The 15,828-nt window shown below is 40.9% G+C and overlaps 2 protein-coding genes across 2 annotated transcripts; both read right to left on the bottom strand.

The window, feature by feature from the left end:
* Positions 1–240: 240 nt before the first annotated feature.
* LOC128381481 (ecto-ADP-ribosyltransferase 4-like) lies at positions 241–983 on the bottom strand (the record flags this gene model as incomplete). The annotated part of the gene is given in 2 exon segments (XM_053341502.1): positions 241–881; positions 883–983. Coding segments are annotated over 2 exon segments (630 nt in total), but the record flags the coding sequence as incomplete, so codon positions are not given.
* A 6,348-nt stretch (positions 984–7,331) lies between these two features.
* Positions 7,332–10,057, bottom strand: LOC128381827 (T-cell ecto-ADP-ribosyltransferase 2-like). The gene is made up of 2 exons (XM_053341857.1): positions 9,935–10,057; positions 7,332–8,096 (listed from the first exon to the last, which is right to left on the bottom strand). Exons 1-2 carry the CDS (start codon positions 10,055–10,057, stop codon positions 7,332–7,334), a joined length of 888 nt encoding a protein of 295 aa, XP_053197832.1.
* Positions 10,058–15,828: the final 5,771 nt, after the last annotated feature.

Raw genomic sequence — 15,828 nt, 5'->3', positions numbered from 1 at the left:
AAACAGCTGTTCACATGTTAATCTTTATTATTTTAAATGATGAGAATACTTTGTTAGAATCAGAAATAGCTTTATTGTCATTGTTCAACACCACAAAGTTATATTGCTGCAACACGTATCATTGATAAAAAAAGCAAAACTGCAACATCAAAAGTTTAAATGAAATAAAAATACAAACAGCATGAAAACAAAAAGAAAGAAAAAACAGAAAATCTAAATAAAAATAAATCTGCATTTTTTTCTGATATCACTCATGTATTGATCCTGTTCAGATATACAGTCTGCTGCACATAGACATCAATGTAAATCCTGCACAGTCATAAATGATGATGTGGGAAACTCTGCTCTCTCATTACTTTGCAGCTTTGCAGTTGAGCTTACTCTTAGATTTTCGTTTACTTTTCAGAATGAAGACCTTCTCACAGTCAGGCATAGGTTTATATTCACCCTTACCTTCAATAATATTGGTTATCTTGAATATTTCATAGGGGGGTATAAGCACCTCTTGCTCTGTTTCTAGGCTTGAATAATCCTTCAGGTAGGCTCCTAAGCAGGTCTCAATTTCAAAGCAGGTCTTGCTACCAAACTCTGTACGATCTGTAAGTTTAGAGCTGGAGGCAAACGTACCAAACCGAATGTCGTCGCGAAGTTTGCCGGTAAAACTAACTTTAGTTCTTCTATAAGAAGTTTGACACTTTCGTTTTTTATTCAGGATTTGTATGGCAGAAGTCAGCCAGAAATGCAAAGAGTGGAATTTAAATTCGAAGGAGCGGGTGTAGTTTTTCCTCTCGTTGTGTACAGCTTCATTGAATTCTTTATAAATTTTGTGTATGTCAGATGTATAAGCACAGATTGCCTGCATGTGGTCTTGGGTGAGATTTTAACTCTTCTCTGAAGTATGTCTTAATGACCTTCTTCTCCATTTTCTCTCTGCAGCCATTGTACATGTCATCAACGGCATCATCAGCCTTGTCGAGTTTAATTGATTTAGAGGTCTGGAGCACAGAAGTCTGAAGCACAGAGGTCTGGAGGCGAAAGGTCTGGAGCACAGAGGTCTGGAGGGAAGAGGTCTGGAGGGGAGAGGTCTGGAGGGAAGAGGTCTGGAGCGCAGAAGAAGGAAAGAACAGGTGATGTTACACAACAAAGATTTGATCATTTATTCAAAGTGGGGCTCAACAATATATCCTTATCGTATCCAAATTTAGTTATGAATGTGCAAGATATTACTATAGCAAAAAGCGCTGATATGGACGATATCAAATGTAGAGATTTCAGGGATATAGGACAAGACGTCTTCTTGCAGATTAAATTGTTAAATAACTGAGTGAAGTTGTGACGACTCTCCACCTGTACGTCCGTGTCTGCTGCACGGAGGACTCAGCCGGTGAATCAGATTAATAAAACGTTATTTTCTGATAGCGGTTACACCTTCACTCAACCCTGCAGCTCAGCCTCAAACCTCTGAATATGAAACGCTGGCATGTACATGCATCAGCTTTAGCTTTAGTGTAAAAAGCAAAGGCTTCATGAGAGATCTTTATTTCTTTATTGATTTGTGAAATAAATCAACTCTGATCCTGATACACTTCTAAGTTATCTAGAATTTTAGTCTTTTATTGATAAGAACCGTTAGTTTAGTTATTAGAAGAAACTAAATGTAGAAAAAGATATGTTTGGTTTAATACAGGCATGTCCAAACTATTCTCAAAGGGCCATGTGGCTGCAGGTTTTAGTTCCAACCAATCAAGATGACAACTTTTGTCCAATCAGACTGAGATCAGCTGATTAAATGAATCAAGTCTGGTGTGCTCCTGCTTGGTTGGAATGAAAACCTGCAGCCACATGGCCCTTTGTGGAATAGTTTGGACACCCCTTGTTTAATAAGTCCAATAAGCCTTAAACATTTTTTTTATAGCCATAACCTCTTAATTTTGCACCAGAACGATGCATTTGACTTAAAAATGTACATGCCATACCCTAACTATGACTGTGGTATTATTCTGCTGTTAAATTTAAAATTTCAACAAGTGTGAAATCATATCGTATTGATAAAGATATTTGGTTTCAATATGGAAATGTAATCATTTGTCCATATCGTGCAGCCCTAATTCAAAGTAACTTGTAGAAAAGACAGTCACATAAAGTGCAGCAGTAAATCCAGGTTGAAGTGTGAATGTTTTTTGTCAGCATGATGAGAAATGCTGCTACTGAACGTGTCAGTTAAACATGTTTCATTGCTTAGCAGTCTAAAGTCTTTCTGACTGTGGTTAAAGTAGAAAGATCCTGTTGCATGTTGAACATTGAAGTGAAAGCTGCACGTTTTACTAACTGTAAGCAAACACTTCACACAGGACTGAAGGTGTGAACTGTGCACGTTGAGTCGTGCTTTAACAGTTTCTGTGGGTTAGACTCAATTAAAACCTCTCTCGCACACAGTCACACGATGTTGGAGTGGAAACTAAGTGTAAAACCATTCTCACTGTTAGCAGAATGTGCTACTCACCATAAGCCACCACATGAGGCCTGAAAGTCCTACAATAAGAACAAGTCCTCCAGTGATTAGGTATGGACGCTTCATCTCTGCAGTAAGGCCAACTCCTCCAGCGGTTTGGTATGGACGCTTCATCTCTGCAGTATGACCAACTCCGCCAGCGGTTAGGTATGAATACTTCATCTCTGCAGTCAGGAGAACAGCTGTACAACAGGAACACACACAGTTAAATAAAGAAGTATAACATGCTGAAAAAGGTTTGGTTAGACAGCAGGTCTGTAATATTTCTACGGGACTTATGGTTTCATGGTCACCTCTTCTATATATGTACCACAGACACACACATTGTCACACCCTCTGACCATAGTGACACACACAAATACATCAGGTTTGTACACACACTGTAAAAGTGTGAAAATGTAACGTTATTACCTAAGAATTAACCTAAAACGATCTTCACGTGTTAAAGTCAGACCGACAGACTGTCCAGAGAACGACAGACTGTCCAGGGAACGACAGGGAACAACAGACTGTCCAGGGAACAACAAACTGTCCAGGGAACAACAAACTGTCCAGGGAACGACAGACTGTCCAGGGAACAACAAACTGTCCAGGGAACTACAGACTGTCCAGGGAACAATAGACTGTCCAGGGAACAACAAACTGTCCAGGGAACGACAGGGAACAATAGACTGTCCAGGGAACAACAAACTGTCCAGGGAACGACAGACTGTCCAGGGAACGACAGGGAACAACAGACTGTCCAGGGAGCAACAGACTTCTCCAGGGAACAACAGACTGTCCAGGGAACAACAGACTTCACCAGGGAACAACAGACTTCACCAGGGAACAACAGACTGTCCAGGGAGCAACAGACTTCTCCAGGGAACAACAGACTGTCCAGGGAACAACAGACTTCACCAGGGAACAACAGACTTCACCAGGGAACAACAGACTGTCCAGGGAACAACAAACTGTCCAGGGAACGACAGACTTCACCAGGGAACAACAGACTGTCCAGGGAACAACAAACTGTCCAGGGAACGACAGGGAACAACAGACTGTCCAGGGAACAACAGACTGTCCAGGGAACGACAGGGAACAACAGACTGTCCAGGGAACAACAGACTTCTCCATTTAGTGTTGCTTGAAATGACCCTAACCCTAACCCAGGGCTCAGCTAGTGTTGCCTTTTAAAAAATCGTCGATTTCCCGGGATTCCCTGGAAAATTGGCTTCTTTTCCCTCAAGCAGGGTACACTTGCACTCACACTAGCCAAATAATACGGACTTTAGGGGGCAATCGTGCTTGGGCACGGTACGATTGTTCTGAGATCCGAGTGGTTCCAACAATTTAAAAAAAATAATGTGCCCGAACCCTAACGGATCCGAGGAATTTCGTTCCGAGATCCGAGTGGCTCAGACTCTTCCGAGATGTTATGGACCTGTGAAATGTGTTCCGATGTCCGAGTAGTTCTGAGATAATTTATGCCCGACCCCGAAAAAAGGATGAATAATTGTTGTAACTGTACCTTGTCTGAAATCATTTCAGTTTTGTGCGACACACTCTTAAAACAAATGTGTTGGAAATCAACACATTTTTTGTGCAATGGTGATTTCAACAAATGTTGTGTTAAATTTCAGTATTTCCCTGAGGGGAAAGTTCTACACAGAGTTCAAAGTTCTACACAAAATGCTAAAATTAACGCAAGTTGTGTTGTCCTTATCTGGACATAGAGATGTGTTAAAAAAACAACAAAAATGGTGTTATTTTCAACACATTGGTTTTAAGAGTGCACCCACAGCTCTTCAAATCATGAATTTACCCTTTTCAAAAACAAATGCGCAAATAGCCCAACATTTAAGGAAACCCTATTTTTAAATAAATGAATGTGCAGACTATAACTAATAATACACTTTATTGTATTTCATGTAGTTAACATAGGCAGACGAAGTCATCTTTATTGACTAAACATTCATATTTTATCTGGCCGTGATCTGACTGACCCGAGTCAGACCCGTACTCTGTGTCTCTCGGGTTTTCTCGGTTTTACACATTTTAGCGAACAGATCTGGGACTCGAGGTTGTAAAATACAATTCGACCCGGACCCTAGTTGACTACAGAAAAAATGGACCCGGACCCGTACGGGTCTCGGGTCGGGGCCGGGTAATTTAGGTCAGCCCGATCCAAGTTAACCTCTACTTCACATTATAGACACACCTGACCAGGGGCAGATTTAGGAGTTGACAAGATCCGGGTTTAAGCCCAGACCACTCAGAACCAGGGACACATTTTAACTTAAGCAGAATTTGATTTTACTGCATTGGATGATTACTGCAAACAATAGTCATTAACAATGTCCCAAAAAACAGCATAAATAAATAACAATACCTCTGCCATAGTTGTTATAAACTCTCTCAGATTCAGTCAACATCTGGGTGAAGTCACTGATCAGAAAAAGTTAATTTAACCAGATTACTTTTTAAATACATGTGGCTTATGAGAAATCATTCAGGACTGAAGCCCCAAACGATTGTTCAGACAGGACTGGAGAAAGAAATCTTCCCAAATTCAACCAACATGAAGACAAAGATAATTACTTTTATGATTCAAAGAAGAGATTTTATACTTGAGCAAAGCATTTATATTTAATAAACTCACCAATCAGGATTCAGAGTTCAGATTCAGAGTTCTTCAGATGTAGAAAGATGAACAGTTAGTTTTATTAAGTTTCCAGATGATGTTTCTGCTCTTTACTCACAAACAGATAGATGCTGTTTGACCTCAGCTCGCTCGCTTCCTCCTGTTCAGTTGCTCCCCTTAAAACCACAAACCACAACCTTCTTGTCATCTTTCAGCCCCTCCCCCCCGATTACTTCCTACATTCAGTCTACGTGAGCACAGACAGGAAGTGAGACCTCCAAAAGTGCTTTGACACAACTACAAGCAGAAAACAGAACGTAATTCTCATGAATGGAGGGAGACATGCTTCCTTCTGCTTCAGCAACATAAACCTTCTTCATCTTAATTATTACTACAGTTATAGAAGCAGGAAGTTATGAAGTTAATATAATTTTTATGTCTACATCTGATCTTTGATAGGTGAAAAAGTGAAATACAGCACACTGTGAAAACCACATGACTGATTCTGATAAAGTGCAGAGAAAAGATGTGCCTTCAGTTTGCAAAGTGTGACTTTCTTATGAGGTGTTTACCACACACGTTTAGTACGTGCACTTTCTGCCTGTCACACCATCATTGTTGTTAGGGGCCTACATTTCCTGTAAAAACAAATTCACACTTTATTTTCATTATGATTCTTGTGTGAGAGGCGACAGTAAATGCATGCAGGAAGTTAACAGACTGAGGCTGGACACACATTATACCATCAGTTGTTGTAATATAGAGCAGATCTAACAACAAGCAACAACCAAAGCTAACTAATATATCATTTATGTTTAAATTATGAAGAGTTGGATACTCTGAAGTCTAAAAGCTTCTGACTCATAAGGACTGTATGAGTGAAACACAAAAGTACAGAAAAAATATAATAATTAAAATTAAAGCTGCAAGCAGCGTTGGACGGTCGGTGGGTTCACACAGCGGGCACGTAATTGTCTTAGCACCCAGGCTTTTCTTGACCATTTCGTGAAAGGGTTAAACAACACTTCTTGTGTCCACTAGGTGGTGCTAGAGATCACCCACCAATTATATGTCATGTTGTAGTGTATGATGTGGAGATCTCACTCTGTAAATCTGATTCAGAGCTTCAGTCAGCTCCCTAAACTTCACTTGTCGGTAACAAAATATATATTTGTAACATTCTTGAAAAAGGTTTAGGGTACAATAGTCAGCTGATATAAAATGAATCACTATCAACTATAAGAAGAAATGTCAAAATTCTCTAGTTTCAACGTCTCTAATGTGAATGTTTTTAAAATGTCTTTAGTTTTCTGGTCACAAGGAGAGCCGACCCAAAGGCAAAGACTGAAAACCAAAAACAAGACTGATGAAAAAAAGTCTTTATTATGAGAGATGCACGCCAAAACAATCACAGAAAACTGAACTTAAAATACACAAGAGATGATTAGAAACACAGGAAGTAAAAAAAAACACAAGGAGAAAAGATTTCAAAATAAAACCGGGACTAAACTAAGAGTCCATCCACACTAAGAACTATAACTATAAAGAAAAAGATGTGATGAACTATAACATCCTTATTGAACTCCCTAGGGAACAATTCTAATTTTAACTCAACAGTGAAAGTGATAAAATAAAAATTAAAGCTGCAAGCAGCGATGAACGGGCCTTCACCCCCCCATGCATGTCGGTTTACAGATACATTAGGGCTTCGTACTGGTCAGCACTAAGGCCCTAATAAACAATCTCTGTGTGAAATAATCTGCAATTATATAAATCTAAAATGTAGATAAATTCCTGATACTACATACTACGTACAAATGTACACTGTAATATATTACAAAATACAGTTATATACTGCACAAATACTGCAAAAAATACTTATATATTGCAAAAATACTGTTACAAACTGCAAAAATACTGCAAAAAATACTTATATATTGCAAAAATATGGTTATATACTGCAAAAAAGGGTTAGGGATAAGATCGCACGGCACGGGATTCAAACCGGGATCACCTACAACGAGGACTATAGCCTCAACACATGGGGCGGGTGCTCTACCCGCTGAGCTACGCTCAACCCTGCATTTTTTCCTGATATCACTCATGTATTGATCCCATACAGATATATGGCCTGCTGCACATAGACATCAATGTAAATCCTGCACACAGTCATAGATGTGAGGAAACTCTGCTCTCTCATTTTTTTGCAGCTTTGCAGTTTAGGTTACTGACTATTCCTTCACTTTTCAGAATGAAGACCTTCTCACATTCAGGCATAGGTTCATATTTACCCCTACCTTCAGTAATATTGGTTATCTTGAATTTTTCATAGGGGGGGATAAGCACCTCTTGCTCCCAACTGTTTAATCTTGAATAATCCTTCAGGTAGGCTCCTAAACAGGTCTCAATTTCAAAGCAGGTCTCGTTACCAAAATGTGCAAGATCTGTACGTTTAGAGCTGGAGGCAAACGTACCAAACCGAATGTACTCGTGAAGTGTGCCACTGAACCCAACTTTGGTTCTTCTATAAGAAGTTTGACACTGTTCTTTTTCTTTTTCATTCAGGATTTGTATGGCATCAGTCAGCCAGAAATGGAAATAGTGGAATTTGAATTTGAAGGAGCTGGTGTAGTTTTTCTTACCGGTGCGGACTGCTTCATTGAATTCTTTATAAATGTTGGGTATTTCAGCTGTGTAAACACAGATTGCCTGCCTGTGGTTTTTGGTGAGACCCTCATCCCCTGAATGATTTTTGTTTGAACATGTTTCTGCTTTTTCCCAGGTATCTTTAAATTTTCCCACTAACTCTTTTTTGAAGTATGTGTTATTGACCTTCTCCTCCATTTTCTCTCTGCAGCCTTCGTACATGTCATCAACGGCATCATCAGCCATGTCGAGTGGAAATGGTTCAGAGGTCTGGAGCGCAGAGGTCTGGAGGGAAGAGGTCTGGAGGGAAGAGGTCTGGAGGGCAGAAGAAGGAAAGAACAGGTGATGTTACACAACAAAGATTTTATGATTTATTCAAAGTAACATGAAAAGAAACGACAGTCATATAAAGTGCAGCAGTAAATCCAGGTTGAAGTCTGAATGTTTTTTGTCAGCATGATGAGAAAATGCTGCTACTGAACGTGTCAGTTAAACATGTTTACTTGAAGGTATCGTTACATGACACAGTCATGAATGTTTCATAAACATTATGTCAATGTCATAAATGTCAATGTCAATGTCATTAAGTGTCATTCGGTTTTGGTAATAACAAGTTGACATTAAATTTGTTTGATAAATCCTCCAAATTAGACAACCAATCAATCAATCTTTATTTGTATAGCGCCAAATCACAACAGAGTTATCTCAAGGCTCTTTCCACATAGAGCAGGTTCTAAACCGAACTCTTCAGGTTTTAACTTTAAAGAGACCCAACATTCCCACATGAGACACAGTGGAGAGAAAAAACCCTCAGAACCAGACTCAGAGTGGGAGAACATCTGCCTGGACCGGTTGGAGTAGAGAGAGAGAGAGAGAGAGAGAGAGAGGAAGGAGAGGAGAGAGAGGAAGAGGAGGAAGGAGAGGAGAGAGAGAGGAAGGAGAGGAGAGAGAAGCACATTGAAGGCAGTCTAAGCCTATAGCAGCATAAGTTAAGAGCTCTAGGAGCCCTAACTATAAGCTTTATCAAAAAGGAACGTTTTAAGCCTACTCTTAAATGTAGGGAGGGTGTCTGCCCCCCGGACCAAATCTGGAAGATGGTTCCACAGGAGAGGAGCCTGATAGCTGAAGGCTCTACCTCCCATTCTACTTTTAGAGATACTAGGAACCACAAGTAGACCTGCCTGCTGGGAGTGCAGTATTCTGTACATAAAGTACTATCAGTTCTTTAAGATATGATGGAGCCTGACCATTAAGAGCTTTGAAGGTGAGGAGGAGGATTTTGAATTCTATTCTGAATTTTATGGGAAGCCGATGCAGTGAAGCCAAGATGGGAGTAATATGATCTCTCTTTCTAGTTTTTGTCAGAACACGAGCAGCTGCATTCTGGACCAGCTGGAGAGTCTTTAGAGACTTGTTAGGACAGCCTGATAATAATGAATTACAGTACTCCAGCCTAGAAGTAACAAATGCATGGACAACTTGACATGAATCAAAGTGACATGACCAGAAGTTGTCTTTGTCATAATATGTTAATGTCAAATCAAAATGCTACCACTTTACTTGATGTCAAATAATGTATTAATTAAACTGTCATAGATGAGATGAGGCATGAGTCAGTTTTGGGTTTCCTGTCCGTATCCTGTCAAACATCTATGACCAAGTGCTAGAATTGGTCTGTAACCTTGGACATCTAATTATAATAATCATTATGTCAACTTGCCATAAACACAAATATAGGTGCATGTTTGATTAATGTCAAGAAGACCTTGAAGATGAAAAATTATCAAAATCTTTCGCCTCTGTTCTTCCTGGTGGGTGCGGCAGCACGGACAATGTCGATGCTTCGCCATCAAACAGGAAGTTTTTTAATCATTCAAATTTGGCAGGATGGTTAACAACACACTTTTCTGTGATATGTCAAACTCAGAACACATATTTATTCTGACTTTACAGACTTTAAGATCACTCTGAGACATTCTGATTAACATGTTTATTCACTGCTGCAGTTCAAAGACTAAAGTAAAACCTCTCTACTTGTTTCTTATCCTTTTTCTACCACAACATTAAATTACACACACACACACAAACACACGATGTTGGAGTGGAAACTAAGTGTAAAACCATTCTCACTGTTAGCAGAATGTGCTACTCACCACAAGCCACCACATGAGGCCTGAAAGTCCTACAATAAGAACAATTCCTCCAGTAATGAGGTATGGACGCTTCATCTCTGTAGTAAGACCAACTCTTCCAGCGGTTAGGTATGGACGCTTCATCTCTGCAGTATGACCAACTCCTCCAGCGGTTTGGTATGAATACTTCATCTCAGCAGTCAGGAGTACAGCTGTACAACAGGAACACACACAGTTAAATAAAGAAGTATAACATGCTAAAAAAGGTTTGGTTAGACAGGTTTCGGTAGAAACCGGACTCATGGTTTCATGGTCACCTCTTCTATAAATGTACCACAGACACACACATTGTCACACCCTCTGACCATAGTGACACACACAAATACATCAGGTTTGTACACACACTGTAAAAGTGTGAAAATGTAACTTTACTGCCTGAGAATGAATCGCTGAGGAGGAAGGAACAGGTTGCAGAGGTTTTATAGTCTGTCAGAGAAGGGACGGATCCTCTCTACTTTTTATTGATAGTATTTATAATTCAACATGTCAAGGAACTAACACTGACACATGTACTGTGAGATATTGTTGGACAACACTAACCTTTCACATAAAACTACAGTGTACAAAGTACAATGAATTTCTGTCATCGACCCTGTTATTCAAATATGATGTTATAAAGATCAAGGATCTATCCAATGATCCAATGTCTTATCCTTTCTGTTCAGCTTTTGTAAAGAAAAAATTGAGCTTATATTGAGATTATTGGCCTGTGACTGAGACAAACAGTACAAGCACAGATCTGAAGAAAAAAGATTCACTAACTTTGTTGTTCTTCCACTGGATGCAACAGAGGATGATGCTTAGTTTGACTCTGGCACTGACACAGAGTCAGAGGACAGTGAGCTTGGTGAGACTTACTGCGACTTGGGTGCAATATTTGCACACAGCGACAGATCTGATGAAGAGTTTTATGGACTCAGTGAGCACACAGCTACACACTGTATCACATATGTAAAGTTACTGTGTTCTTTTAAAAGGTTAATTGAATCTCAGCCGATGTCACCGATCCTGTTCATAATCTTTATGGACAGGATTTCTAGGTGCAGCCAGGGTGTTGTGGGGGTCCGGTTTGGTGACCTCAGGATTGGGTCACTGCTTTTTGCGGATGATGTGGTCCTGTTGGCTTCATCAGACCGTGACCTCCAACTCTCACTGGATCGGTTCGCAGCCGAGTGTGAAGCGGCCGGGATGAGAATCAACACCTCCAAATCCGAGACCATGGTCCTCAACCAGAAAAGGGTGGAGTGCACTCTTCGGGTCGGGGATGAGATTCTGCCTCAAGTGGAGGAGTTCAAGTACCTCGGGGTCTTGTTCACGAGTGAGGGAAGGATGGAGCGGGAGATCGACAGGCGGATCGGTGCGGCGTCTGCAGTAATGCGGACTCTGCACAGATCCGTCGTGGTGAAGAGAGAGCTGAGCCGAAAGGCAAAGCTCTGGATTTACCAGTCGATCTTGGTTCCTACCCTCACCTCTGGTCATGAGCTTTGGGAAGTGACCGAAAGAACTAGATCACAGGTACAGGCGGCCAAAATGAGCTTCCTCCGTAGGGTGGCTGGGCTCTCCCTTAGAGATAGGGTGAGAAGTCTGGGTTTCCCTGCTTAGGGTGCTGCCCCCGCAACCCGTCCCCAGATAAGCGGCAGAAGACGGATGGGTGGATGAAACTCAGCCTAACCCGAACCCAGTCTGAGTTAATATAGCGGTCCAGTTCAGTGAAATCATTACCGGACCATTAACCTGACTCACTTTCAGATGTAATATATTTTTATTGTGTTTCAAATCAAAGTAAATTGAAAAAGTTTTGGAGTGTAAACATGTGTTTATAAATGCATAACTACTGGTACATTCATATAAACCCGTCTTTAATAGAAATGTGTTTTTCCCAGCAGGACATCCCCCAAAAACAGACTGCGTCTTATGCTGGTGCAACTTAGACACCGGTTTTTACGGGAGGAGTTGACAAAATCTGGGTTTAAGCCCAGAACAGAGACAGGGACACATTTTAACATTTTACTGCATTGAATGCTTACTGCTAACAATAGTCATATTAGTAGTTTATTAGTTTATTAGTAGTCTTATTTATTTTGGTCCTTAACAACTTTCCAAAAACATAACAATAAAGAATATCTTAACCACAGTTGTTAAAAACTCACTCAGATTCAGTCACAGCTGGTTGAAGTCACTGTTCAGAAAAGTAACCACTTTTTTTTTTTTTTTTTTTAAATAGGACTGAAGCCCCAAAATAATTACATTTATGATTTAAAGACTATATCGAGATATGTTATAGTTGAGCACAGATCAATATGTAAAATGTTTTTTCATTCATATTTAATAAACTCACCAATCAGGAGATTCTTCAAATGTAGAAAGATGAATGCTGTTCAATGATGTTTCTGCTCTTAACTCACAAAGAGATAGAAGCTGTTTGACCTCAGCTCTCTTTCTGTTGAATTTATCCCCTTAATACCACAACCCCCTCCCCCCCCTCCCCGATTAGTTTCCATGTTCATTTACACTTTACGTGAGCACAGACCACGTCTCAAACCACAAGCAAACTACAAGCAGAAAACAGAACATAATTCTCACTTTAAAAAGCAAACAGCACCAAACTGCATCACAATGACAGACATTACATATAAGCATGAAAGGCTCAAAATTAAAATGCATCATTGTTTTTATTTTTGAGCAGCTGAAACACATTTTTATATATGCAAATGTACCAATTTGACCTGCTCAATTAATAAAATCAGCATTCAAACGTTGTTGTATGTCATAAAATGTGAATGTGAATGTCTTTTCTACAAGATTAATCAAACATTTATTAATGACTGATGATGTGAATTGGTATAAAGACTATGAATCAGAATATGAACAGTATGTAAGGGTTAAGGTATTATTTTTTTATGTCTACATCTTTAAAGGGTGGAAAGTTGAACCACAGCATGCTGTGAAAACCAAACGATTGATGGTGAAAGAGTGCAGTAAAGCTCTGACCACACTATTCAAAGTGAAACTTTCTCATGACGATGTTTGAAGGTGTTTACCACATGAAGAAATGTGTAGTACACTTTGTACTTTCTGCTTCTGTCACCTCATCATCGTTGTTCAGGCCTAAATTTCCTATAAAAAACAAACAAAAACTTGATTTTCATTATGATTCTTGTGTGAGAGGCGACAGTGGAACATGCAGGAAGTTAATAGACGGATAAATCCACAGACTGAGGCTGGACACACATTGGACCACGGGTCAAACTCAAGGCCTGCGGGCCGAATCCGGCCCTCCATGTTATTTTATGTGGCCTGTGAGAGCTCAAATGGCATGACTCTCTTATAATAGAAGTTTATGCTGCTTTAAATTATCGTAAAACCTGGTGTATAAGACAATAAACAATATTTTTTTCATTGCAAAGTGGGGAGCGTCTTATACACTAATGTGTCCTATTCACCAGTAAAATACAGAGAGATGTTGGATCTGCATATGATTATAGGACTTACAAACTATAACGTCCTATAAACAGCTGTGTCAATCAAGCAAGTGCTCCAGCTGTGTCTGCAGCTACTGAAAATAGACCCCTTACTGCTGTATGCGGTATGGAAAATACAGAGCCAGGCCTGGGGGTGGTGCTTGGTGGCGAGCACCTGGTGGCTGGGCCTGCACCCATGGGGCCCGGCTGGGCACAGCCCGAAGAGGAAACATGGCACCCCCTTCCAGTGGACCCACCACCAGTGGGAGGGGCCAAAGGGGTCGGGTGCACTGTGAGTTGGGCGGCAGCCGAAGGCAGGGACCTTGGCAATCCGACCCTCGGCTGCAGAAGCTAGCTCTAGGGACGTGGAACGTCACCTCTCTGGTGGGGAAGGAGCCTGAGCTGGTGCACGAGGTTGAGAAGTTCCGGCTAAATATAGTCGGCCTCACCTCAACGTATAGCAAGGGCTCTGGAACCAGTCTCCTCGAGAGTGTCAAACCTCCAAAAAGAGATTTGACTCAACTACAAGCAGAAAACAGAACATAATTCTCATGAATGGTGGGAGATGTTTAAGTTTAAGTTTATTTCATTTATATATGACTTTAAAAAGCAAACAGCACCAAAGTGCTTCACAATGACAGACAATATATACAAGCATGAAAGGCTCAAAATTAAGATGAACTAAATTTAGACAGAAGTGCAAAAACCATAAGAAATCAGATCAGATGTGCGTCCTTCTGCTTCAGCAACATAAACCTTGTTGAAGCAGAAAGTTATTAACCCTTACACACTGTTCAGGGTCAAATTTGACCCATTTTTACATTTGAGAGCTATAAAAACACCATATACACATTTATTTTTGCTGGACATTTCCTAACGTAACCTACAGTATACAAACATGCATCATTGTTTTTATTTTTGTGCAGCTGATACACATTTTTATACATGCAAATGTACCAATTTCACCTGCTCAATTAAAAAAAATCAGCATTCAAACGTTGTTGTATGCCATAAAATGTTCTCCTGTATCATAAAACAGTGAATGTGAATGTCTTTTCTACAAGATTTATCAAACATATAATGACTGATGATTGTGAATTGGTATAAAGAGGTATTAAGATTTTTTATGTCTACATCTCATCTTTAAAGGGTGGAAAGTTGAACCACAGCATGCTGTGAAAACCACAGGACTGATGGTGATAAAGTGCAGACAAAGCTCTGACCACACTTTTCAAAGTGAAACTTTCTCATGACGATGTTTGCAGGTGACCACATGAAGAAATGTGTAGTACACTTTGTACTTTCTGCATCTGTCACCTCATCATCGTTGTTCAGGCCTAAATTTCCTATAAAAACAAACAAAAACTTGATTTTCATTATGATTCTTGTGTGAGAGGCGACAGTGGAACATGCAGGAAGTTAATAGACGGATAAATCCACAGACTGAGGCTGGACACACATTGGACCACGTGTCAAACTCAAGGCCCGCGGGCCGAATCCGCCCCTCCATGTTATTTTATGTGGCCTGCAAGACCTCAAATGGCATGACTCTCTTACAATAGAAGTTTATGCTGCTTTAAATGACAGGGATTTACCGTAAAACCTGTTGTATAAGATGCACCTACTGACACAGAGTCAGAGGACAGTGAGCTTGGTGAGACTTACTGCGACTTGGGCGCAATATTTGCACACAGCGACAGATCTGAAGAGTTTTATGGACTCAGTGAGCACAAAGCTACACACTGTATCAAATATGTACAGTTACTTTGTTCTTTTAAAAGGTTAATTGAAACTCAACCTAACTGAACCCAGTCTGAGTTAATATACCGGTCCATTTCAGTTAAATCCCCCCCCTGAGCTACTACCCCAGGTCATCTGACCCCATCAGATGACCCCAGGAGATCAGTTGTTGGGGGCTTTATGGCCCTGGTATGGTCTCCCATGGCAAACAGGTCCAGGGGGAGGGACCAGACAAAGCGTAGCTCACAACAACCCTTATGATGAGCGAAATATATGGTCTTTTGTTTCCTTTTCCCGGACGTGTGTCACCGGGCCCCCCCCCCGGAGCCAGGCCTGGGGGTGGGGCTTGATGGCGAGCGCCTGGTGGCCGGACCTTCACCCATGGGGCCCGGGGCCGGGCACAGCCCAAAGAGGAAACATGGCACCCCCTTCCAGTGGACCCACCACCCGTAGGAGGGGCCAAAGGGGTCAGGCGCATTGTGAGCTGGGTGGCAGCCGAAGGCGGGGACCTTGGCGGTCCAACCCTCGGCTGCAGAAGCTAGCTCTAGGGACGTGGAACGTCACCTCTCTGGTGGGGAAGGAGCCTGAGCTGGTGCGCAAGGTTGAGAAGTTCTGGCTAGATATAGTCGGCCTCACCTCGACACACAGCAAGGG

This window comes from Scomber japonicus, chromosome 20 (genome assembly GCF_027409825.1).
Source record: "Scomber japonicus isolate fScoJap1 chromosome 20, fScoJap1.pri, whole genome shotgun sequence".
NCBI classification, from domain to species: Eukaryota; Metazoa; Chordata; class Actinopteri; order Scombriformes; family Scombridae; genus Scomber; species Scomber japonicus.
The sequence above is the reverse complement of the archived record's forward strand: the minus strand, read 5'-3'. Positions and strand labels throughout refer to the sequence as shown.